Below are 24,945 nucleotides of genomic sequence, written 5' to 3' on the forward strand. Positions count from 1 at the left end.
GATTAATTAAGTTGGAATATTTTTAATTTTGAGTTATCGAAATACCCCTAAGATGGATTTAGTAGTAGTACACTGTTTTATGACGACCTTGGTATTTAATAATAATAACTCTTTTTATGGAGACATCTTTTTGGGATTTACTTTATAAAGCATGCTTGGTAATACTAATTGCATATTAATTGGATATTGTGTCAATGCTTAAAGCAGTATTGCAATGCTATGAAGGATGAGCCATGAGATAATGGAGGAAGGGTCCTCCGACCACGTATGTACAATACCTACAGGGAAAGGAATATAATATCTATACCCAAGTCACAGGCATCCCATGTGACTGGAGATGGAACCTCCATGCTTTCCGTCAAAAGGTCCTTCCATCGTGAATGCCGCATCGTACCGCGACATATTGTACGCATATATACACTTTTGAATTATATAAGAATTAGCCAGTCAGAAACTTCTCGACCTCATTTCATATTCCAAAGCTCTAGTAGGAAGATCCTACAAAAGCAGTTAAAGAAGTTGCTAAAAGCACAAGAGGAGTATAAAGTTATAGCCATAATATAGGTTATCTCTAGAAGCCACCCCTATATATGTTTACTCCTAATAGCCATCTACCAGAAAGCTGCCTTTGGCACGGACAAAAAGTTCGTAGTGATATATATGATGATAACTAGCAGACTAGGATCTACACTGACTGTTGCTGACAAAATCACATGTCGACACTTGATGTTTCTTGTATCGCTACATTAACTATCATGTTCGCTATTAACTATACTTACAAAGTCATGTTTATGGCAGTACCTCGTCCTCGTTCCTTTTGAGCTATTGGGGAGGGTGGGGACATTATAAAAAGAAAAAACATGTACATACTCGCAAGCGCATATTACTCCGCTTTGTATAATACGTAGTATTTCCATTTGTATGCCATCCACAGGTCGTCCTCTTTCATACATTTTCATATACTGATTCTCCTTCCATATACTGATGCTTATCACAGCTTGGCAGTACCAGCAACCTCCTTCTTCGCCCTCTCACGCAGATCCCGTCGCAGAATCTTGCCGGACGGATTCTTCGGAATCGAGTCGGTGAATACCACGCCTCCGGTGATGCGTTTCACGGGGGCGACGCGCTCGTTCATGAATTGCACAATGTCCTCTGCCGAGGCGGTGTGGCCTGGTTTGAGGACGATGTATGCGCGGGGGTATTCTTCGTTGTTGCTGGGAATTCACATTTGTGGTTAGTTCTTGTGGGAATGGAAGGACGTAGTAAAGATGCATACACTTGAAGTCCAATCACAGCAGCATCGGCCACGGCTGGATGCTCCAGCAGTAGAGCTTCGAGCTCTGCCGGAGCAACCTGGTTGCCCTTGACTTTGATAAGCTCCTAAGAAAAATCAGAATGAATCCACAAAGCACCTTGATATATTGATATAGGTAGACTACCTTCTTCCGGTCAACGACGTAGAATTTCCCCTCGTCATCAACATAGGCTATATCGCCCGTCTTCAGCCACCCATCCTCCGTCTTGGTCTCCCTCGTCGCCTGCGGGTTGCGCCAGTATCCCTTCATCACGTTGGGCCCTCGCACCCACAGCTCCCCCCGCTGGTTGCGTCCCAGCTCGGTGACGGCGTCGTCGGCCATGATCTTCGCCTCGCAGTTTGCGACCAGCTCGCCCACGGACGAGGTCGTGCTTTTCTCGCTTGGATGGAAGGACATGAATGTGCATGTCACCCTGATCTCGAATTAGCTTGTCTAGTACAACTGAAAAATCAGGATCATCCTACTCGGTCATCCCCCAGCCCTGCTTGATATTGACACTGCCGTCTTTCCACAGCGCCTCGACTTGCTCGCACACGTCTCTGCCCAGCGGTGCCGCGCCGCAGCTGATGCTCTGCACGCTGCTCAGGTCGTACTTCTTCGCGGCCGGATGCTTGGCCAGCGCGACCACCACCGGCGGCACCAGGAACAGGGACGAGATGCGAAACCGCTCGGTGTACTCCAGCACCTTGAGGAAGTCAAACCTCGGCATGACATAGACGGGGACGCGGCGCAAGATGGCCGACACGGCGATCGTCTGGGCCATGGCGTGGTACAGAGGCAGGAAGCACAGCCAGCGGGCCTTCTTGTTCTTCTCCTCGTACTCCGGGTCCAGCTTGGCCAGGTGCAGCGACTGCAGCGTGTTGGCGACGTAGTTCTTGTGCGTGATCTCGACCCCCTTGGGCTTGCCCGTCGTGCCGCTGGAATAGTTGAGCGCGAGGACTGTCTCGGACGCTGCGGACGGCGTTTCCAGCGGATCCCAGGCGAACTGGCAGCCTTCGTCTTCGGACGCGATCAGCTCACCCCAGTAGCGACATCCGCGCTTGCCCTCGCCTTTGCCCTCGTAGACGGCGTTGTTGAAGACGAAGATCCGGTCCCTGCCCATGCCGATCTGCTCGGCGGCCGCAATGCCCGTGTCCAGGCTCGCCTCGGCGCAGATGAGATATGTCGCGCCGCTGTCCTGCAGCTGGTACGCCAGCTCGCGAGGCACGTAGGTGGGATTGGCGCCCGTGAAGATGGCGCCGGCCATGATGGTGCCCATGAACACGACCATGTAGAACAGATCGTTGCCGGAGAAGAACAGGATGCGGTCGCCGGGCTGGACGCCGGCCTTGCGCAGCCCGGCCGCGAACCGCTGGCTCCAGAGGCGGAAGTCATGGACGGTGAAGAAGTGCGTGTCCGGGCGTGCTGTTTCTATCAGACATCGCTGGGTCGTCGACAGAGGGTGGGTGGGCGATGTAAAGACGAGAGAGGCCAGATGGATGTCGGGGATAGGCACTTGCCAGCGCGATTTGAGGGGCATGCTGTGCTCTCTCTCTCTCTCTTCTTTTTCTTTAGTTTCTTTTTCTTTAGTTTCGCTTCTCAGCTCCTTGATAAGGACTGAAGACAAAGCCAGATGTCCACCAACGAGAATTAGTGAAGGATAGCAGCCAAGGCAAACAAGCCATCAACCAAGAACAGTCCTAATCCAGGCAGGCGACGAGGTCAAATAAGCCGCAGCAGCAGCAGCAGCAGCAGCAGCAGCAGGAGTGTTGGTGAGGAGACGGTGGATTCGGACTAAATTTAGTCTCCCAGATCGGCCAGACAGTGCCATTAGCATTCTGTACAGCGAGCGCCGTCAATGAGCTATAACTACATAGCAACGCGAGTGGGGAACTGTTCTACCTAGGTATAGACAAAACTTAGGCAGGAGTTCGTACACGCTATGTATGTACGTGCTACAGGATCCGCTCCGATCTGATAGCAATGCCTGTGTTACTTAATACTGAATCCGTCCTTGTGCATACATATTTTGCCATAAAAGCGAGGAATTCCTCCCATTCAGGAAATCCCGCCAGACAAAGACATTGGCTTGTATTCATGAGATATACTCCGAGAAGCACGCTATCGGTCATCGGAAGATATCCTGTCTGATAACAATTGCAATCAAGCGATTAAGGACGTGTTTTTTTCTACTGCCTAGATACGGCGTCGATTGAAATGAAATGCCTCCCTCCAGTGCCATCATCCGCAATTTGCCAATGGATTGTAGATCGTAAACTAAACTCGTGTCTGTCTTATCCCCCATGCGGGGATTGTGGAGAATCTCCAGCTCCGCCGCCATCTTTCGCCGATGCCGAGGTTCGCCGGCACGTTGCATCCAAGATGCACTACAACGGAGATCGTCGATCTTTGGAGTCGAAATGGGACAGAAATTACTGGGTTTACATGCTAGCAGTCAATAGGGTCGATATGTCGATAAACAGTTCATATTACAGCTGACATAGTGCTTCTAGATCGACGCGTCTATGGATAATACTCATCGCCTTCTTAGTCAATACTAAATGCCTTCCTCCAGGGAAACAGAAACAGTCCAAAGCAAACGACCAGCAACGACCAGCAACGACCAGCAAACCAACGCCCGATATTCTTCTGCTATGCTGCTTCCTCCCCGCCCGACAGACAGGTCAATGCCGCCGTCAACTCCTCCACGATCTTCTCTTCCAGCCGGCTCTCGGCCCCCGACGCCGCGTTCTGCGGCTTCTGCCGTGCCATCTCGAGCTCCTTCTCATTGGTCGCCACGATGCGTGCCCGGAGGCTGGGTCGCCGTCCCAGCAGCTCCTCGATGTCGTCTTTCACCTGCCCCTTGTCCCACTTCAGTTCTTGGATCGCCTGCCCGTCCACCCCCGTGCTGGCACCGGCTTCCCGATATCGCTGCAGGATGAACGAGATCAGCGCCAACGACGATGCTTCCGTTGCCATGGCCAGACTGATCTTCTTCGCCGATTGCGTGGACGCCACCGGGGCATGGCCTCCCGCGAACGCCTCCGCCGCTCGGTTCAACTGCCCTTCGAATTGATTCAGGAACGCGGCCACTTCAGGCGCAGCTCGATTCACATGGTATAGGAGGTTCAGGCACAGTGGGAGGAAACCCCCGGTCCAGATGGCGTACATTCGCGGCACCGCATCAAACGGCCCGCATCCCCTAGGCTGCCCGAGGACGCGCGCCAGGCGACTGGTCGACAGCTTCATCAGGACCGCTTCGACAGCAAGGTATTCTGCGAGCATCGGGATAGTCGACAGTTCGACCAAGAAGATGATGCTAAGCTCGCCATAGATGGGATCCCCTTCAACGGTGAGCTGGTCCGCCCACGAGAATAGCGTGCACGCATATCGAGCGACGTCGTTGTCTTCGATGTGATAGACGATGTGCTCGTAGATCCTTTCGGCGTTCTTCACCCGCAAGGCCGTCTGAAGGATGGCCGTCAGGATCGCAAAGTCCTTAGGCGAGCACTTTTGCGGCTCCTCATGCAGGTAAGTCGTGAGAGACTTGAAACCCTGTGCAATCACGACCTTCACGACTTCCACGATAATGGACAGGTCCGATGACAGCTCTGGCTTCTTGCTCACGGCCTCCGGGGCCGCACGGGCGGGTCCGGCGACATGGAATTGAAGCGCAAGGAAGAGGACGTTGAGAAGAGACCGATAATACTCCGTGTCATCGTGAATCAGTGCATTCTCGTAGGTGGTGCCACGAGCACGGATCGCTTCCCAAACAACTTCCAGCAAGCTAAACACTTCCGAGCCTCTTGAGCCTACCTCAACCAGCCGCTGCAGCAGGGCCAAGGCAAAGTCGACCCGAGACTGCTGCAACCGGTTGAAGATCGCCTCTTGTGGGACGCTGCGACTGTTCGCAGTCAGGCAGTTTCGGACCACCAAGGCCATTGACCTCTGCACTTCTCTGTCCGGCATGAAATCCGTGGAGTGTTCCAGGGCGAAAAACTTCCAGCTGTGGAATAGATTCTACATTTTTTTTCCAAGTTAGTCTGAGGCGTAGCAATCTGTAGTTTCTTCACGTACCACTTGAGCTTCTACGAGCGATAGATTGACATTCGCCCGCTCAAATTCTTCCGCAAAGCCTTGGTTTTTCTTCCCACTCCACGCAAAGTCAAAGGAAAGCAACTTTTCCGCAAGATACATGTCGTAATAATAGTCCTTCCCCAATGGCCGTTTCTCAAGGGCGGTCCTCTTGAAATTGTGGAGCTTACAGCCGCTGTACTTCATCTCAAAGTTCTTCTTCAGGTTAGCATGCAACGAGGCATTGTAGCCGGAGACGTCCACCCCGTTTTCTGCGAACCAGGAAACCAATGGGATCAGGGTCTTGAAGAACGACTGGTCCCGTGCCTCTTTGGCAGAGTGCAGGTAGACGGCGCACAGATCAGCCGTGATGGCGGCAATTTGGGTGTGATATATCTGGGCCGTCGGTGACTGGCCAGCGATCTTCAAGTGCGCAACGTAGTGAATGACAGCGTTAAAGAAATTCGGGTGCCTCCCTAGTTGCGGGGTGGCCCAGGGCCAGTGCTCCTGTGAAAGCGACACAAATTCCAGGAGAGCCAAAGAAACCGCGGGATCGGTCTGTTCGATATTTGACAAGGTGTCGAGCGCGGTCTTGAGAAATGGCGTCCCTCTCATCGCCGGTGCTTTCTTCCCATCCTTCTGCTTCAGAGACTCTCGAGGAGATGATCCAGTGAGAAGATAGACCGCGAGCCATTGCTGGCGCTTACTGACAAACGTGGACAGGAGTCGCCAAATGGAGGTAAATAACCGAGAGTCATGAAGCGGCCTGTCAAACTGGGCCAGCACATCGAGAAAGAGGCATGATGATTCGGCTCCCAAGTGACCAAGCAGTGACGGTGGTTCGTTCTCCGAATCGCCAGCAGCCCTGGTGACCAGCAAGTCGAGGAGAGTTATCACGGGGAGACAATAACGGTCATGGCAGCAGTACAATTTGGCGAGTACGGGCGCGGCCTTGAACAACTGATCCTCTAACAACGAGACCGAAGAGCCGACAAGCTGTGCTGCCTGGACCAACTTGATCGCCAGTTTCAGCGTGGATTTCAGTTGCCTTTCGATGAAGATCAACCGTCGGAGGTACACGGTCGACGTTGGAGTCTGGAGGCCATCGATGATAATCCGAAGAACCGGATTGAAAGGCAGTTCATCCTTCGAAGCGGGTCGGAGGACGTCTAGGATGTAGGCCGCGCAGTCGGAAAAGATTCCTGTGATCTTTGACTCGGAGCTTTCCGTCTCATCGATTCCGTACGCGTAATAGAGAATCCTCTCAAAATTGCTGGCGAGGACAGCTTCGATCTGAAGTCTCTGCTCGTGTTCATTGAACCTCCAGTTTGCGTCGCTGTTGTAGACTTCGATCATCGTTCGGACGAAACTCAGCAGAACGTTGCGCATAACATGGGATGGCACTCCTGCGCTCCAATCGGCGACACTGCTGGCCCTCGACGTAACACGGTTCGTTGTCCTTCTGATGGCCGCATGGGATATCGCATCTTCCACAACCGCGTCAAAGAGATGAATGCAGCTGAGTAGAAACGGATAGTCTCCAGAAGTTACTTCGCTGGCGGAGACAATCGCAGTCATCCGGCCCCCCTGTCCACCAGAGCCCAACAAGCTACTTCGAGAGAGGAATGGCCACACTCGGTTGGGCAGGATTGTCATGAGAACATTGACGAACTGCAGGCAAGCAATGCTCAATTCTAGCGGGCTGCGGGCGCCAGCCTGGATGCCAACATTCTGCAAGTTGCGCTCTAAAATATCGAGAACCACTGAGACAACGTCGCCTCGACTAGAAAGACCATCGCTAGCTAGCTCCAGGATCCTCTTGGGGCCATATTCATCTTCATCGTGGGTTTTTCCACTTCGAGCGGAAGCCATAAGGTCGGTCAGTAATCCTACTATCTCGGCGATCGTATCTTCATCCGCATCTGGTGAATTTCCGCCGCTCTCGGCCCATTCCTCTAGCCAACTGCCCAGAAAACTCAAGCATGAGTATTGGTGATACCACATGATCACGGCGGGCTTTGACTCGGAAATCACTTGGCCTGTTGTCGCAGGTTGAATCTGGGATCCCGCTGTGACAATCAGAGCATTCTCCGCGCTGGGACTGGTCTTCGGCTTCTTCGAGGCTGGTGCTATCATGGGAATCGGCTCAATAAGAGAGACGAAATTTGCGTTCTCCTCTTCACGGATGGTTTCATAGCCCTGGAAATCCGGCGAAACAATTTGGGTGAAGGTTTCCATATTTTCCAGTTCAGAAAGTATTGCGAGGATGCCACCATCGCTTACTTGATCCTTGCCCGTCAAAGCACGGCACAGCTTGAGGAACGGCACGGATTCATAGGGGAAACGAGACCGGGCGATTCGGAATATTCTATCCATAAGTTGATTGTCCTTCAAAAAGACGTACCTCGGATCGCTGGGATAGCTTATGGAATCGTCACGGCCACGGAGGGAGTCGGTGGATGAACCATTCAGAATAGCCAGTGCAGCCTCTACGAGTTCCGGTGAATAATCCATGTACACGGAAGTGACGCGGACAAGGCCCAGAAGAGAACTGCGGATCCACAAGCTCGTGACAACATCATCGATAGCCGAGATTGTGCCAACCTTGGAAGCCAAATTGATGATTACTTCAAAGACCTGGCCTCTGTCTATCGCCCCTGACGTTAAGATCCCAAGAAAGTCATCGCCATAGGCGGGAATTCGGGCTAGATCTAGCAACTCCTCATAGAGAGTCTGCTCAGACCCGCGTACGGGCGATGCGGAAGGCGTGTTTGATTGGAAAGAGTCCACGGCGCTCTGGAACTGTTCCATCTCCCGAGTTTCCTTGGCCGAAAGTGCTATGTCCTGCATGGAATGTAAAATCGTCCCCCATGCAAAGACCGCAGGGCTTGCAGTTAAGACCCCCATACTGACAGAGTTGAGAAAAACCTCATTGATTTCGGCAATATGTTCGCGGGAGAGAAAATAGGGACGAGATTTGCTTGGCACCTCATACTGGGATAGAGAGGCGTTCTTCCACACGAAAGCCATGGAAACTGGGAGTTTTAGGAACGACAGGGTTGTCACAGAGGCAAGGGCTTGGAGCGCTAGCATTAGGGTCAAAGGATCTTCGCACGGCTACAGGACTTTTAGTCAGAAAATTTCCGCCATAAAGTAGGACACCTTCAGCAGCAGCACTCACTGTGGAAAGCGACTCCAGAAACCCGCAGTCTGCCATAAGACGGAGCCAAGAAAGCAACAGGGCCCCCGTTGGAATAGTTTCGGATGACTGAAGCCGCAAAAACATTATCTGCATAATATGCACGATCTCGTCGATGAGGGTTGTACGCCAAGTGGCTTCAGTCTCCGCATCACTCTCAGCAGCGCTCAGCCATCCACCATCGCTCTGAAAATCAGCAATTCGCGTCTGAACGGCTTTGACACAGTCCTCAAGGAATCGATTGCTCTCCTCCTCACCGGTCTTGTCCTTGAAGATCGTTTCCCCAAGGCGGCGGAGACTATGTTCTCTTTCTGTTTCCTTCCCCCGGCTGGGAGCCGGGATCCGCCCGACATCACTTGGAATCTTGTCGCGTAAAGAGAGGCTCAGCAACTTTCGTGAAGTCTTGAGAATATGGCTCCTTTCAGACAGGTAAATGTGCCGCAGCCGTAGACGTCTGGCCTTTTCGGACGAAAATTCTGCCGAGTCGTCTGCATCGCCGGTAGTCGATTTCTTCAAAATATCCATCACCTGCGGCCCGGCAAGCGAGACCCGAAAGCTGTCCACACTTGTCGCATCCTGTAAACTCGTCGCTTCTTCTGCTGAAAATCTGGCCAGGAGCCGCGCGTTTGGCCGGCTCTGCCATTCCAGCACCGTGATGCGCAAGGCGGTTACTTCGTCAATGCCAGCATGCTTACTGAGCCACAGAGCATCCGACTTGATCTCGTCTAAGTTATAGGGCGCCTGCGGTGATGTTTCAACATTGATCGCAGCTGTCTTGGACTCGAATTCGGACTTGGATTTGGCAGACGGCGGAGCGAACGGAGCGAGACTATGAGAGAGGAGACGGATGCTCTCCGGATGCCACAAGAAAGGTTGTGCACTTCCTGCATCGTCGGAGTGTTTTTCGGGGTCGCATAGATACAGGAAGACTCTCTTCCACGACCTACTGCACGTTAGCCTCGTCTTACCACGAACAGAGATCCTCGTACAGAAGCTGGGCGTCCCCAGAGAAACATTTGTCCAGGGACGCAAAATAGGCTTCCGGGACCGGAGCCATAGGTGGCACAGCTATATCATTATCCAGCCCAAGAGAAAAAAAATCCAATTCGCAAGGAGAGACCGTCCGCAGGGGCTGGAGTTCCCCGGGGAAAATTGGAGGTAGCTGGGGAGGATTTTGCAGCTGGAGCTGGAGCTGCAGCATTGAAGTTTCAATCAGCGCGACAACAATGAATGCTTGCCTATCCGGGACTAGCGCCATCACGGGCCAGCGACTAACCGGATTGGGGGTTTGGCGATGGCTCCGACATTCGGACTAATCGCCACTTAGTTAGCCTCCGCGCGATCTTAGTTTGGAGTCATCCGCATTGATTTACTCAGTCTAATTGCCATTATTCTGGACAATTGCTCCAGGTGCACAGTGTTCTGGACAGATCGACCCTGCTGTGAATGTCCGGCCCTGGCAAGCACCTGCTTCCGTCGCGGTTCTACGTTTCAGTCGTCGCTGCATTTTATCAAGATGGACAACGGCCTGGTTGACTATTCACCCCACCATCCCACCAAGGCGGAGAGGATTGAGACTGCCTCCAATGTCATTCTGATCGATAACTATGACTCGTTCACCTGGAATGTCTACCAGTACCTCGTCCTGGAGGGTGCGACCGTCACCGTCTACCGCAATGACAAAATCACCCTGGAGGAATTGATCGCAAAGAAGCCGACTCAGCTGGTTATCAGCCCCGGGCCGGGCCATCCAGACACTGACTCTGGTATCAGCAAGGCGGCCATCGAGTATTTTAGCGGTAAAATTCCCGTGTTTGGGGTTTGCATGGGCCAACAATGCATCATTTCCTGCTTTGGCGGCAGGGTCGACGTGACTGGGGAAATCCTGCACGGCAAGACGTCCATACTGAAGCATGACTCTAAAGGCGTTTACGCGGGCCTTCCACCTTCCCTCTCTGTCACCAGATACCACTCATTGGCAGGGACCCATTCGACCATCCCCGATTGCCTCGAAGTGTCCTCCTGGGTAAACTTGGATGGCGATGGCGGCAAGGGCGTCATCATGGGCGTCCGGCACAAGGAGTTGACCGTGGAAAGTGTTCAGTTCCATCCCGAAAGCATTCTCACGGAGCACGGAAGGACAATGTTTCGGAACTTCCTCAAGTTGCGAGGAGGTACCTGGGAAGAGAACCGACGGTTGAATGGCGAGTCCACGCAGGCTGCAGGGAGCAATGGCACGGTTCCTGTGAACGCCAATAGTGATGCAAAGCAAGGAAAGAAGACGTCTATCCTGGTAACAATCTACTCTCATCGGAAGGCGGCTGTCGCAGCCCAGAAGTTGATCCCTTCCCAGCGGCCTGAAGATCTCCAAGCCTCCTATGATCTCGGAATCGCGCCGCCACAGATATCGTTCCCTGCTCGTCTAAAGCAGTCTCCATACAACTTGTCGCTGATGGCAGAGATCAAACGTGCGTCACCGTCGAAAGGGATAATTGCGGCCTCAGTCTGTGCTCCTGCGCAAGCCAGGAAGTATGCCGCAGCTGGCGCTAGCGTTATTTCGGTCCTGACAGAGCCGGAATGGTTCAAAGGAAGCCTGGACGACCTGCGCGCCGTGCGGCAGAGCTTAGAGGGTCTGCCGAATCGGCCTGCAGTCTTGCGCAAAGAGTTTATCTTTGACGAGTATCAGATATTGGAAGCGCGTTTGGCTGGCGCTGATACCGTGCTGCTTATTGTGAAGATGCTTAGTGTTGACCTGCTGAAGAAACTGTACAACTATTCCCGAAGTCTGGGAATGGAACCTCTTGTCGAAGTCAACACCCCGGAAGAAATGAAGATTGCCGTGGAACTGGGTGCTCAGGTGATCGGAGTCAACAACCGTGACCTCACGAGCTTCGAGGTCGATCTGGATACGACCAGTCGTCTCATGGACCAGGTACCAGACACAACTGTGGTTTGTGCTTTGAGCGGAATTTCCGGACCGAAGGATGTCGAAGCTTACAAGAAGGATGGTGTGAGGGCTATTTTGGTTGGCGAGGCCCTGATGAGAGCAAAGGACACTGCTGCTTTCGTTTCTGAGCTTCTGGGTGGCAGTATAAGGGATGCACCTACACCTCCGCCCCTGGTAAAGATCTGTGGCACCCGGTCCCCAGAGGCAGCTCGTGCCGCCATCGAAGCTGGTGCCGACTTGATCGGCATTATACAGGTGGAAGGACGCAAGAGGCGTGTTTCAGACGAGGTTGCCTTGCAAATTTCGCAGGTTGTCAAATCGACACCGCGCCCAGCGACGCAACCAATCCCAGGCTCACAACACAATCAAAACTACTCCTCGACCGAATATTTCGACTATTCTTCCAGCGTGTTGCGCCACCCTACTCGCGCATTGCTGGTCGGTGTTTTTGCCAATCAGCCATTGTCCTACGTTCTGGAACAACAGCGGAAATTAGATCTTGATGTAGTTCAACTGCACGGGTCTGAACCGGTAGAATGGGCCAGCTTGATTCCTGTACCGGTTATCCGAAAGTTTGGTCTTGGTGAGCCGGGTCTGGCGCGTCGAGCATATCACACTCTGCCGCTATTGGATTCTGGAGCTGGAGGCTCTGGCGAACTTCTGGATATATCCGGCGTGGAAAGAACGCTCGAGAGCGACGACGGCCTTCGTATCATCCTTGCTGGCGGCCTAAATCCGGACAATGTTGCTGAGACAGTGAAGAAGCTGGGCAAATCGGCGAAGAAGGTCGTCGGGGTCGACGTGAGCAGCGGCGTGGAGACGGACGGCGCTCAGGATTTGGACAAAATCCGAGCTTTCGTCAAAGCCGCCAAGGGGATTCAATTATGAGTCTGTCGTCTTGTTGGAATGACATGATGTTGTATTGTGGGTGATGACAACACTGCAAATAATTCCATTTCTATCTGCAACTTTCGCCTCATTTTCGCCTTCATCTTACGTGGATTAGGATATGATATCTTTGACGTGTTGTCAGCATATGCTGGTTAGACATCGGGAACACTTCACTGTGTCATTTAGAACCATAACTATATACAGAAATATTCCTGGTTTTGTGCAGACTGTCCAGCTCTTTCAAACTCGAGTTACCTGCAACATACAATATACCCATTCTCTGCAGTAGAGCCGCGTCATTCGCCAGACAAAGTATCATTCCTTTTTTTTTATTTCTCCTAGCTCATTGAGGGCGGTCACAAATCCGACGAAACGCGAGGAGGTAAGTCATTATTGACCATCAGGATAGTCACTATAGACGATATATTTTTTTTCTAGGAAATTTGACGAAAAAGATAGCAAGTCCTGATGGTATGATCTCAGTCTGAGGGCATAGATCGAGTGTAATGAGATAAAACCAGAGGTATATCGGAAGTAGACCCTCAGATGAGCCCAGCACTTTGGCAAAGGGAGTATCGAAAGCACGTAATGCATGGAAAAAGTGACAGAAAGTTAAGGAGTTGAAGGAAAGCGGAAACACAATATATAAACCCTTTAGGCGACATTGGAAATACTTCGTACTTTTTCCTTCGAAGTATTTTCTCTCTCTGCTTTAGATTCGTATCATTTTACTTTTTCCTCCTTATTCTTCTTTAAAGATATAAATCATTTCTCTCTGCATGTGCTCTTGACCTTTCATATCTGCCTCATCTCTAATACTTCGAAATCTCAATATCTTAACCTAACGTCTCTCAGTCTTGAATTCTCACTTCATCTTGCTTATCTCTTTCGTCTCTTACTTCTTGCTACAGTCTTCACTTGACTATAATCTCTTTCTTCGAACAGCCACAGCCGCACAGACTCTCCATCTCCCTGTCACCTCCAGAACTGACTGGGATAGCAAAAGGAGAAACAAATTCTCTAGCAAACATGGGAAAATCCTTCCAGAAGATTCATGCCTGCTCCGTCGGCAACTTCGGCGACAACACAGACAAGATCCCGCAATGGATCAAAGCGAACGGCGGTGTCTACGTGAAGGAGATCAACGACAGCGTCACTCATCTCGTCGCGTCGGAGGCTGCGGTCAAGAAGAATGTTGAAGCAGGTAAGCAGCTCTCCATCATGACAGGACAGCACCTACAAACAAGGATTTTTTTAGTTTTATACTAATATTGTCGACAAACAGTCCGCAAGGCCAAACGCCTCAAGCATATCAAAATTGTCACATACGACTGGCTGGAGGATTCGCTGCAGTCCAAGACGCGTCGACCGAAGCGCGAAGGCCCGTATCTCTGGGACAGGATCCTGAAGGAGCAGAAGAAGAAAGCTGCCAAGGATAGCAAGGTTCAAAGATCCTCCAACAAAAAGACGAAGACGAAGACGAAGAAGAAGAACCAGAGGGGCGTCAATGCAGGTAAAGATGGAGAAATATCCCGAGTCATGCCCTTCTTCTTTTTTTTTTTTAACTAAGTGCTCTGTTTCAGCAAAATCTCTGGAAGACTTTGCAAAGGGTGCTCGTGCCATCGTGTCCGAGATGGAGTCATGTATGTCGATACTTCTTCTCTCATTTGTTCTGTCAGTTCGTGTATATGTTCGTTAAGAACTGACTTGCCGGCGTATGTGCGTATAGCGGGCTATCATCTCTACACAGACCAGAAAACTGGTGTGACGTACTGTGCAACTCTCGTTCGACCGTCTGTGGTCAAGGGTCGGAAGGAGAAATACCTTGCCAAGATAAGTTGCTTTCTTTACAATTATTCCCTTCGCAAACATCCCACGTCAATTGTCTTTTTCCTACAGTCCACCCTCTCCCAGTCTGGTCCCATATTCTCGACTCAGATCCTCCCTCGCAACCACCTCCTCCGCGTTCCCATCTACAATCCCTTTGCTCAACAGCTCCAGCTCTACGAATCAGACGCCACACCGCACGTGTACGCAACCTACGTCAAGTACAGCCGCGTCGGCGCCTCGGGCAAGCAGCTGCTCGCTCCGCGCGGAAGCAGCCTCGACCTGGCCCTGACCGTGTTCAAGAAGTTCTTCCAGACCAAGACGGGTCTGCGGTGGGAGGAGCAGTATGACGACAGCAAGACTCCGGAGCCGAAGAGGGATGCCCGGGGGGAGCCTGTCCCTGCGGACGATGGTTTGTTCCAGTTTGAGCGTCCGACAGGGCTGTTGGCTAGTCTGAAGGTTGAGGCCGAAATTGAGAGCGTTAATGAGGAGACGCAAACCCAACAAATAACTGCATCATACACGACTGGTCCTTGTACTACTACTCGCTGTGATGAGACCGTCGACGATACTAGGGTTGAGGGTTTGGCTGTTAACAGCACAATAAATCCAGAGATAGTCGAGACGGACGACAACTACCGAGAACCAAACCAAGACTGCCGTTTTCAGCGTCCAGCAAGCGTGGATAGCAATATCAATAGCGATAGCAATGACCCAAATGGCACTGCCGACACTGCCGATGAAGAAACTGGATCTTCTCAGACCATTGATTTCGAAGAGGAACAGGAACACCAGCAGTCATCGCCAGAACTTTGTCAAGAGAGTGATACTGTGATCGACTGATCCAGAACGTGACAGTCAGCTGGGTTGATTGGACCAGACAGACCTTGCTGGGCTCTTTTCTTTTTTTTTTCTTTTTGCGCCTCTCTTTGGATGATCTCTGAGACGAAATCCATTGATCCGTCTCCCTTTTCCCAATTTACTATGATATTCGTCTATCTATCGGGTATTTTCTGAGCCTATGAGTTTTTTTTATCCGGCGATCTCCTTTTTTATTTTTTTATTCTTATTTTTATTGGTCATATCAGTCTATCGATCATCGATCTAGGGATCTAGGGTTGTTTTCATCGGATATGATGACTGACTCATTTCTAGAAGTGACGATGATTTACCAACCAGTTGACATGCTGACGTTTCATAATTGCTTCTCTTCATCAAACGTTGGATGGAAATGGGTATTTTCCATTGTTAGAAAAGAAATAAAAAACAATAATAAACAGCCATGTACCTAAAATTCGAGCATCGTCTTTTAGAACAATCCTAACAATCGTAACGAATCCTTTTTCTGTCCCCAAACTCCATAGTACGCCAATCACACTGTGATGCCATGCCATACAATAATCTGATGTAGATATACTGTCCTCACAGGTAATCCTTCTTCCGGCTCGTCCGGGTGTACTGCGTCAGAGCCCATTCGACATCGCCGCCCGAGTTCTTCTCCAACGTGCCGCTCCGGATCTCGAACAGCCTCATGGTCATGCGCGGCCCAACCTCGGCCAACTCGACGTCCTGGGGCCCCGTCCGCACGAAGACGTGGTGCCGCACCTCGATGGCGTCTTCCTTGTTCCGGAACGTGACCACGCGGTTGCCCAGTTTCCCACCGCCCTCGCGCGGCGGGAAGAGGTGTTTGAGGATCTGCACGACACGACGGCCCAGCTTCGTTGTGAAGCCCTCGAAGATCAGATGCGGGTAACTCTCCGACACCGTGCCGCGGACCGAGTTCGGGATATCCGCGCGCAGAACGACGTTGTGTAGCGAAAAGCTGGCGGTCGGGCCGTGGGGGAGATGCGAGATGGTGATCGCGGTGGGCGTGCCTCGATGTTCGTGCAGAAGCACCATGTCCGTCAGAGCAGCAGCATTGGCGCTGGCGACCAGGTCTGGCAAGACTAGATTGCCTCGATTCAGACGGATGGAAGTGGGCAGGAGCAGACGCATCTCCTTGGCAAAAGTGCTGAGGCGCGCAGACGGCGAACGAGAGGTGGTGATGAGGGGACGGGGGTCAATGAGGCCGGAGGTGAGGGAGTATTCATCGTCGACGTCGAGCAGCTCGGCGTCCTTCTCTTTGGCCTTGGACTGGAGGTTTGTCGACGGCAGCGACTCATCGTACTTGAAGTCTTCGCGGAGTTGCTTGTCGTTTGCGATCGACGGGTCCAGCGGCTTGCCAGTCGCCAGGGACGCCTTGAGCTTTGCGCGCTTCTCAGCGATGGCTGCGTCGCGGAGCTGCAGAGCTTTCCGGTAGATGTAGTCCCGGCGCTCTCGCGCTTGACGGCGCTAGAAGGCGATCAGCAGGGCTGTAGGATTTGCAATGATCGACATTGAGACACTCACCAGCATGATGACAGGAAAAGAGACGTAAAAAAAAAAGAAATAACTCCTGTCGTTGTTGGTTGGAGTGACGTGCTGTGAATCGGTGATATTTTTTCTGCCGATAAGCGCAGGCGGTGTTGCCACCGGCGAGGGGATTCCGCCGAAGTGTGGGCGCCAAGCCGATTGATCCTTTTGCATCCATGCGGAGGGTTTGCTTGCCTCCACAGCTTCACTCTCGTCTGCACCGCTCTCTTGCTCTGTGGTGGTGACGGTGGAGGTGTCGACTGGCTTGCAGTTCTTCACAAAGCCCTGACACTCAGCTCGCTGGGTGCATGTCTCCTCCGTCATTGGGATTGCCTGTCCTCTCGTTCCTTTGCTCCCCCCGCTATCTCGCACCCTTGCTTCTCTTGCTCGACAAGACTGTCTCTGTCTGAGCACAACCACGCACAGCGGTGCCCTATCTCACCTCTGTCATCTCCTACCGCTACTGCATTGCACGTGTCCTTGTGACAGGCCCGACTGGATGGTTGCACAACTCAGTTGATCGCCTGTCCCATTCCGCATCTGATAGTAACCCACCCGATATCTCCGCTACCATCCGAAACACACCACGCATCGGCGTGAGGGTTGATCAAAATGGAGGCTTTCAAGCACATGGGTAATCATCTGGTCTCAGATTCGACTGCTACCAATGCAGGCGATGACGCGTCGACCGTGGATCCCGATGACAGCATCCTGAGTGCTGCTCGTCGTCGGAGACACGATGATGAGGACGACACATCTGACGTTCTCGATGATGACGACCTCGAGAGTCTGGCGAGTGTCCCCACTGGGGAGAATTCCAAAAAACAGAAGAAGGTGGAGGAGGAGAAGGAGCTTCCTCCGCATGCCTGCGCGTAAGTTTGCTCCGAGACTTTATCGTATTTTGGAAACTACTAACTAACTATCTCTCTAGCTACTGTGGCATCCATAATCCGAGCTGCGTCGTCAAGTGCCTGGCCTGCAGCAAATGGTTCTGCAGTGCCCGTGGCAACACGTCTTCCTCCCACATCGTGAACCACCTCGTCCGTGCTCGACACAAAGAAGTGCAGCTGCACCCCCAGTCCTCGCTGGGCGATACTATTCTGGAATGCTACAACTGCGGCACTAAGAATGTCTTCCTCTTGGGGTTCATCCCGGCCAAGTCCGACACGGTCGTCGTCCTCCTGTGTCGTCAGCCTTGCGCTGCCATGCCCTCGTCCAAAGACATGAACTGGGATACGTCGCGGTGGCAGCCCCTCATCGAAGATCGCTCGTTCTTGCCTTGGCTGGTCGCGCAGCCATCTGACCAGGAGCAGCTTCGGGCTCGGCACCTGAGCCCTCAGATGATTGCAAAGTTGGAGGAGCTGTGGAAGGAAAACGCCAATGCTACAGTTGCCGACTTGGAGAAGGCGAACACCGTCGACGACGAGCCAGCTGCTGTGTTGCTGCGCTACGACGACGCCTTTCAGTATCAGAACATCTTTGGCCCTCTGGTTAAAATCGAAGCCGATTACGACCGCAAGTTGAAGGAGTCGCAGTCCCAGGACAACCTGGTCGTCCGATGGGATCTTGGTCTCAACAACAAGCATTTGGCTAGCTTTGTCCTTCCAAAGCTCGAGCTTGGCGACGTCAAACTGGCCGTCGGCGATGAAATGCGTCTGAAGTACACGGGAGACCTTCGTCCGAAGTGGGAAGGAGTGGGATACGTGATTAAGGTCCCCAACAACCAGTCCGACGAAGTCACCATCGAATTGCGCTCCAAAGGAGATCACAAATCCGTTCCCACCGAGTGCACCCATAACTTCACTGCGGATTACGTCTGGAAGGCGACCTCGTTCGACCGCATGCAGCTTGCCATGAAGACCTTTGCGGTCGATGAGATGAGCGTGTCTGGTTACATTTTCCACCGTCTCTTGGGCCACGAGGTGGCGGCGGCCCCGATGAAGACTCAGCTGCCGAAGAAGTTCAGTGTGCCTGGTCTCCCTGAACTGAACGGCAGCCAGATCAATGCGGTGAAGAGTGTGCTGCAGAAGCCTCTGAGTTTGATCCAGGGTCCTCCAGGAACCGGAAAAACGGTCACGTCTGCCACCATCATTTACCATCTCGCTAAAATCAACGGCGGCCAGGTTCTCGTCTGTGCGCCTTCGAACGTCGCCGTCGACCAGCTCTGCGAACGGATTCACCGGACTGGCCTGAAGACTGTCCGCGTGACGGCTAAGTCTCGGGAGGATGTCGAATCTCCGGTGCGGTTCCTCTCTCTGCACGAGCAGGTCCGCATGAACGACAGCAATATCGAGCTCGTCAAGCTCAACCAGCTGAAGGCGGAGTTGGGCGAGTTGTCCAGTCAAGACGAGAAGAAATACAAGCAGCTCGTTCGTGCGGCGGAACGCGAAATTTTGAGCAATGCCGATGTTATCTGCTGTACCTGCGTGGGTGCCGGCGACCCGCGTCTGGCCAAGTTCAGGTTCCGCACTGTTCTGATCGACGAGTCGACCCAATCTGCAGAGCCCGAGTGCATGATCCCGCTCGTCCTCGGCTGCAAGCAAGTGGTCCTCGTTGGTGACCACCAGCAGCTGGGACCGGTCATCATGAACAAGAAGGCCGCTAAGGCTGGTCTCAACCAGTCGCTCTTCGAGCGTCTGGTCATTCTGGGCTGCAATCCTATCCGTCTGAACGTGCAGTATCGTATGCACCCTTGCCTGTCCGAGTTCCCGTCGAACATGTTCTACGAAGGGTCTCTCCAGAACGGTGTCTCGATGGCCCAGCGCCTCCGTCGTGATGTCGACTTCCCCTGGCCCGTTGCCGACAATCCGATGATGTTCTGGTGCAACATGGGCAATGAAGAGATTTCCGCATCCGGCACGTCCTACCTCAACCGAACTGAGGCGGCCAACGTCGAGAAGATTGTGACTCGGTTCTTCAAGGCCGGTGTGCAGCCCCAGGACATTGGTATCATTACTCCCTACGAAGGCCAGCGCAGCTACGTTGTGCAATCGATGCAGGCGAACGGAACGTTCAAGAAGGAACACTACAAGGAAATCGAGGTTGCTTCCGTCGATGCGTTCCAAGGGCGAGAGAAGGACTTTATCGTGTTGTCGTGCGTGCGCTCCAACGACCACCAAGGCATTGGTTTCCTGAGCGACCCTCGCCGTCTGAATGTCGCTCTCACCCGAGCCAAGTACGGCTTGGTCATCCTGGGCAACCCGAAAGTCCTGGCGAAACACCCATTGTGGAACTGTCTTCTGCTTCACTTCAAGGAACGGAAGTGCCTTGTTGAGGGTCCGTTGAACAACCTCCAGGAGTCGATGATTCAGTTCCCTCGTCCCAAGCAAGCGTATCGCGGACCGCAACGGTTCCAGATGGCGTACAATCACGCATCGAACATGGCTAACAGTATGGCGAATGGCGGTCGGAACGGACACCGCCAGGACTACCATGATTCGGGTTCAGTGGTCGGCTATATTCCCGACGACGTGTCATCTGTGCACTCGTCTTCGGTTGGCGGCGTTGGCGTCCCGTCTGGATATCCGCCGATGTTCCAGAACTTCTCAGAAGCCTGGCCGGCGCTTCCAGGCTCTCGTCGGACCAACGGTGCTCGAGGCAAAGGCGCGCCGAGTGTGGCCGGAGAATCGGTGGCGGCTACTGAATCTGATGTGACCGGCAGCGTCGTCGACGGCAAGGGGGTTGGCCAGGGAGGTGTCAGTCTGGCTGGTCTGACCATCCACGACGCGCCCAAGCAGCCGAGTCTGAGCCAGTCCGATCGACTGAAACGCTATGTCGAATCCGGAGGTCGGGATGGGTACAAGTCCGGCGTGCATGATAACAGCAGCATTTTCGGCGGCAGCACGACGAGCCTCCGTGTGACTCGGGGTGTTCAGGATGATGACGCACGGAGTGTTTCGACGGCATTTGCCAGCCAGGTTGGCGGCAACTATGATTGAGTGTGACGGGTGATAGTCTTGCTCTCATGTACGCTGCCAAGCTGAAGGGTTTCGACCTGGAGCGAGAGCTTCACTCCAGAAACAAAAATCGGTAGACTCGGGTCGCCATGTCTATAAGAAGTGAGACTCCGCCATGTCGTCGTCGTTGTCGTCGGTGACGGTCCTGTAGAGTCTTGCCTTGGCGGAGGGGTAAGTTACGGTCGACGGACAGCAAAGACAGGTCTAACTTGATGAGCAGTGCGCTTTATCGATAATGGCTGCCACTGCCGACTGGCAAGGCTTGTGTTGAATGAGTTATTGAAGGATGTTCTTAGAGAGTGGATGTATCGGCTAGCCACTCTCCAGAGAGGTGTACGACGGGTGTGAACTGAGGGACGGCGGATGGTGGAGTCGCAGGTCTGATCATCGCCTGCCGTGAAGAATGAAGATGAGAAAGACGGTCTGCTTGGGGTTCAGGTCCGACGGAGCGTATCGGCTCGTCTAGATGTCTTGAGGGGAGGAGATACGGAGTCTTGTTAGTGCGGTAGATCCCTGGTCGGTGGACATACTCGAGAAGGGTCGTCTGCATCCGAGGTCCTTCTTCATCACTTCTCGGCAGAAGAAATCTCTCCGCAAGCCAAGTCGGTGGCCACCGCTCCAGGGGCCTGCATGTCTATCGAGCACGACGGTCTCCGCGGAGCTGCTTTTCCGTGATATTGATGTATGCTTTCAGCCTTTGCTTTTTCTTGTCGCTCGTTTAACAAATTGTTCACTCTTTGATATCAGACTGCCAATAGGTTATTTGAGTTCAATTTCCTATTCTAGTAAGGATGAATTAGATCTAGATCTACCTTAGGAGTGTACTGTACATGCACAGTAATGCCTATTAGTAAACAAAGCACCGTCAGGCGTCCAACCAACAAGGAAGACTGTTATCTCCGCTTTCCCCCGGATTTAACCATCTCGTATATCCTCTTCCCAGCTGAGATCGCTATTATTAATTATTAATAAATATTCAGTGCCCTCATCTCTGACGCGAGAACAGTCGAATATTTACAATATTTCGTCGATGGCGTTGTCCATTTATTTTATCTCCGTGGGTGACTTTGTAGGCATGTTATTACTGCAAGGTCAACAGTAAATGCAGTGCTTAATTATGGACTGGTATTTAGTTATTAAATGAATCGCTCTGTCTGTCGTTGGTATCTTTTCTTTTCGTGGACATCACCAGTTATCCTGCTTATTTATACCTAGGTATAGTCTATCTAACTCGCATCGCATCAGATCTTCTCTTCCAACAAGATGACTCGCATCTTCATCACCGGCGCAACCGGCTACATCGGCCGCGTGCTGACCGAGCTCGCCGTCTCTGAAGGCTACGACGTCCACGGCCTGTCACGCAGCGACGAAGGCGACGCTCGTCTGCGCAAGCTGGGCGCGACGCCCGTGCGCGGCGAGCTGACGACTCTGGACGTGCTGCGGCGGGAGAGCAGCGAGGCGGATATCGTGTTTCATCTGGCCTTCATCCACGACTTTGCGTCTGGCGAGTTCGATAAGCTCGTGGATATCGACATCGCGGCCGTCGATGCCCTCGCTGAACCCCTCCAGGGCACCGACAAGCCGCTGGTCATCACCTCCTCGGCGGGTTTCGTCCAGCCCGACCCTAACGGCGGCGAGACAGACGAGGACGCTCCGCCAGCGCCGAACGCGCCGGTGCAGCGTTTCCGCACGGAGCGCCGCGCGCTGGCCTGGGCAGAGAAGGGCGTGCGCGTCAGCACGATCCGGCTGCCGCAGTACGTGTACGGGCGGGTCGAGGGCCCGCAGACAACGGGCTTTGCGGTGCTGCTGATCAAGCTGGCCGCGCAGGCGGGAGAGTCGGTGTACATCGACTCGGGCGCGAATCGGTTTTCGTCAGTGCACGTCGACGACGCGGTGAGGCTGTACCTGCTTGTTGCGAAGCGTCTCAAACAGCAGCAGGGGAAGACTATTACCCCCGGGGAGGTCTTCAACGGCACGGCCTCGACGAGCATCACCTTCAAGGAACTCGCCACCGCGATTGGCGCCGTGCTCAACGTCCCTGTGCGGTCCATCACGCGCGACGAGGCCGAGCAGCGCTGGGGAAAGTTCCTTGCGGGGTTTGTGACGATTGAGAACCGCGCGTCGAGCCGGAAGGCGGTGCAGAAGCTGGGGTGGGAGCCAAAGGGGTTGGATCTGCTGACGGAGATACAGTCGGGGAGCTATGTGTTGGTTGCGGAGAAGTTGAGGGAGAAGTAGGATGGATTAGTTTGAGATGGATCAATATGGTGGCAAGGAGACTATTCTGTCATACAATAGTGCAGGAATGAGTATTCCTAAGTATAGTGTGAGAGGGAGATATTACAATAAATAAGTATTCCATGATGTAATAAATTCCTTCTATATTTTCTTCCGTTCTTCTAGAACTTCTTCTCTTTTTTTATTCAAGTATTACATACGTATGTACTCTTCACAAATTCTTTTTTTTAATCTGGTCAGAAACGTTCAGAAAACACTGGATGAAGTAAATGATTTTTTTTTGGAGCATCAACAATGGAATTAATTATCTACATGATAATGACTACGTATCTACTACGTCTATGTATATGATAATTTTTTCGCTTTGCCTTCTCAATTAATTCTCTCAAATCGCCGACGACGCCTAAAGCGGGCTTTACAGAAAGAAATTAATCAAGTATAAGCATGCTACATGCGACATGCTCTTAACTGTTAATACATAGAAGGGATCCTTTCTTCTTTCTGGCTATGGAGAGAATTAATTATTCTTTCTGGTGTAGGGTTACCTAATTAGGTTCGATTACCTAAAAAAGTAAGTAGACCTAGTTCAGCCAGTCAATCGATCAATCAATCAGTCAGTGCTTCATTACATCCAGCAGATTATTATCATTATCGACAGATTCATTTCATGGAGTGAAATATTACTATAAAATAGAATATAAGCTACTCCGTAATATCACAGTTATAGAAAAAGGGAATAGATACGAATAGATACATCGATCTTCTTTATATTTGTAAGCATGAGCATGTAAATTCAGTGACTGCTAGTTTGTGAAAACGAGTGAGAATTAGAAAAAATAAATATATCGAGATGCATACTTTTACCAAGCTCATATTCATATAGTTATTTTTTGATTGTAATGTCTTGAATGGCATGTTTTATTTATTTATTTTATTTTCTAAAAGAATAACAAGTGCAATGACAAAGAAAATCCAGGTTGATACTACTAGCTATTAACTACTAATTTACGACTGTATTCTAGGAATTGTTATCTAGATTCAGAGCTAGGGTGAATGAGGATGTTTTCCTCAGATATATTGCAATTCTGTAATCATTCTGCAGCGTGTCTGTCGACAAGTACTATCTACTTCAAGATATCTGTCGACCAGCCTGCACATCCAACATCGACCGCACTGTATCATCCACGCACTCCTTCAACCCCCTGAACTGCACCCCCAGCACCTCCCTCGACTTGGTATTGTCGCACCCGTAGTCATTTCTATGGCAAAAACAGCCTGATAATGAAGGAGAAATAGTACATCCTCAATGCTTGTACGGATAGGGCTTGCGTGTCTTGCAGACAGATCTTTATATTACTGTTAGTGGCGCAGAATATATACTGATAATGCAGTACCCTAGAAATAGATAACTGCGCTATACAATCATCTAGGGAATCCGTCGAGTCTCGCTCAATATACGTCGAACTCATTATATTCTTTATCGCATCTTCTTGTCCGCCTCAAAATCGTCCACTACCGCTTTCAGGATCTTCTCGTTGGACAACACATCCCACGCCACCATCGCCATGCCTCGTCCCGACCGCACCGCCGATTCGTACGCCTCTTCCTGACATGACTGTCAGTTTGCGCCAACCTCCTGTGCAGCTGACTCACCCATGTCGGTTGACGCGGACATGTACTCGTCCGTCATGAGCCGAATTCGCTCGCTGTAAGACGCCCCCATGTGATGGGTATACCGCTCGCAGAGCGTCCGGTTGAGACGCAGGTCGAGGTATCCATCCGTTCTAAAGGGTCAATTTTTGTACATCTTGTATATCTGTCGTGCAGCGGCTACCTTTCATATTCAACCCGACACCCCGTCGCCAGCGCCCCCGCTTTCAGACAATCCGTCACTCGCTCCATCAGCCGATCCGCATCCGCCCACGTCGGACTGCGCGTGCCAAAAGTGACGGCCGTATGGTCCGGAATGACGTTCATGACCTGCGGCACCTTGGTGAAGGCGGCATGGATGCGCTGCTCCGGCCGGATCTGCTGCCGGAGCATGGCGACGTTGTTGTACGCCGAAACCAACGCGTCCAGCGCATTGACTCCGTCCCACGGGTTCCCTCCGGCGTGTGCGGGCTTCCC

The 24,945-nt window shown here is 52.1% G+C and overlaps 8 protein-coding genes across 8 annotated transcripts; 4 read left to right on the forward strand and 4 right to left on the reverse strand.

Moving 5' to 3' along the window:
* Nucleotides 1-991: 991 nt before the first annotated feature.
* On the reverse strand, nt 992-3,135 carry T310_7529 (4-coumarate--CoA ligase; the record flags this gene model as incomplete). The annotated part of the gene is made up of 5 exons (XM_013469671.1): nt 992-1,217; nt 1,280-1,383; nt 1,443-1,731; nt 1,784-2,915; nt 2,988-3,135. The coding sequence occupies 5 exons, from the start codon at nt 3,133-3,135 to the stop codon at nt 992-994; spliced, it is 1,899 nt and encodes a 632-aa protein (XP_013325125.1).
* An 815-nt stretch (nt 3,136-3,950) lies between these two features.
* On the reverse strand, nt 3,951-9,829 carry T310_7530 (Nucleoporin (Nup184); the record flags this gene model as incomplete). Its single annotated transcript, XM_013469672.1, has 4 exons — nt 3,951-5,318; nt 5,376-8,489; nt 8,554-9,514; nt 9,561-9,829. 4 exons carry the CDS (start codon nt 9,827-9,829, stop codon nt 3,951-3,953), a joined length of 5,712 nt encoding a protein of 1,903 aa, XP_013325126.1.
* Nucleotides 9,830-10,087: 258 nt separating this feature from the next.
* On the forward strand, nt 10,088-12,406 carry T310_7531 (Indole-3-glycerol-phosphate synthase; the record flags this gene model as incomplete). The annotated part of the gene is made up of 1 exon (XM_013469673.1): nt 10,088-12,406. One exon carries the CDS (start codon nt 10,088-10,090, stop codon nt 12,404-12,406), a length of 2,319 nt encoding a protein of 772 aa, XP_013325127.1.
* Nucleotides 12,407-13,438: 1,032 nt separating this feature from the next.
* T310_7532 (BRCT domain protein) lies at nt 13,439-15,079 on the forward strand (the record flags this gene model as incomplete). Its single annotated transcript, XM_013469674.1, has 4 exons — nt 13,439-13,613; nt 13,695-13,922; nt 13,993-14,052; nt 14,139-15,079. 4 exons carry the CDS (start codon nt 13,439-13,441, stop codon nt 15,077-15,079), a joined length of 1,404 nt encoding a protein of 467 aa, XP_013325128.1.
* Nucleotides 15,080-15,658: 579 nt separating this feature from the next.
* On the reverse strand, nt 15,659-16,951 carry T310_7533 (U3 small nucleolar ribonucleoprotein IMP4; the record flags this gene model as incomplete). The annotated part of the gene is made up of 2 exons (XM_013469675.1): nt 15,659-16,567; nt 16,625-16,951. 2 exons carry the CDS (start codon nt 16,949-16,951, stop codon nt 15,659-15,661), a joined length of 1,236 nt encoding a protein of 411 aa, XP_013325129.1.
* A 288-nt stretch (nt 16,952-17,239) lies between these two features.
* On the forward strand, nt 17,240-20,565 carry T310_7534 (Nonsense transcript regulator; the record flags this gene model as incomplete). The annotated part of the gene is made up of 2 exons (XM_013469676.1): nt 17,240-17,499; nt 17,559-20,565. The coding sequence occupies 2 exons, from the start codon at nt 17,240-17,242 to the stop codon at nt 20,563-20,565; spliced, it is 3,267 nt and encodes a 1,088-aa protein (XP_013325130.1).
* A 1,281-nt stretch (nt 20,566-21,846) lies between these two features.
* T310_7535 (NAD dependent epimerase/dehydratase) lies at nt 21,847-22,818 on the forward strand (the record flags this gene model as incomplete). Its single annotated transcript, XM_013469677.1, has 1 exon — nt 21,847-22,818. One exon carries the CDS (start codon nt 21,847-21,849, stop codon nt 22,816-22,818), a length of 972 nt encoding a protein of 323 aa, XP_013325131.1.
* Nucleotides 22,819-23,947: 1,129 nt separating this feature from the next.
* T310_7536 (Amidohydrolase) lies at nt 23,948-24,945 on the reverse strand (the record flags this gene model as incomplete). The annotated part of the gene is made up of 3 exons (XM_013469678.1): nt 23,948-24,093; nt 24,472-24,602; nt 24,653-24,945. Coding segments are annotated over 3 exons (570 nt in total), but the record flags the coding sequence as incomplete, so codon positions are not given.

Source organism: Rasamsonia emersonii, assembly GCF_000968595.1.
Source record: "Rasamsonia emersonii CBS 393.64 chromosome Unknown ctg1118621760556, whole genome shotgun sequence".
Classification (NCBI taxonomy): Eukaryota; Fungi; Ascomycota; class Eurotiomycetes; order Eurotiales; family Trichocomaceae; genus Rasamsonia; species Rasamsonia emersonii.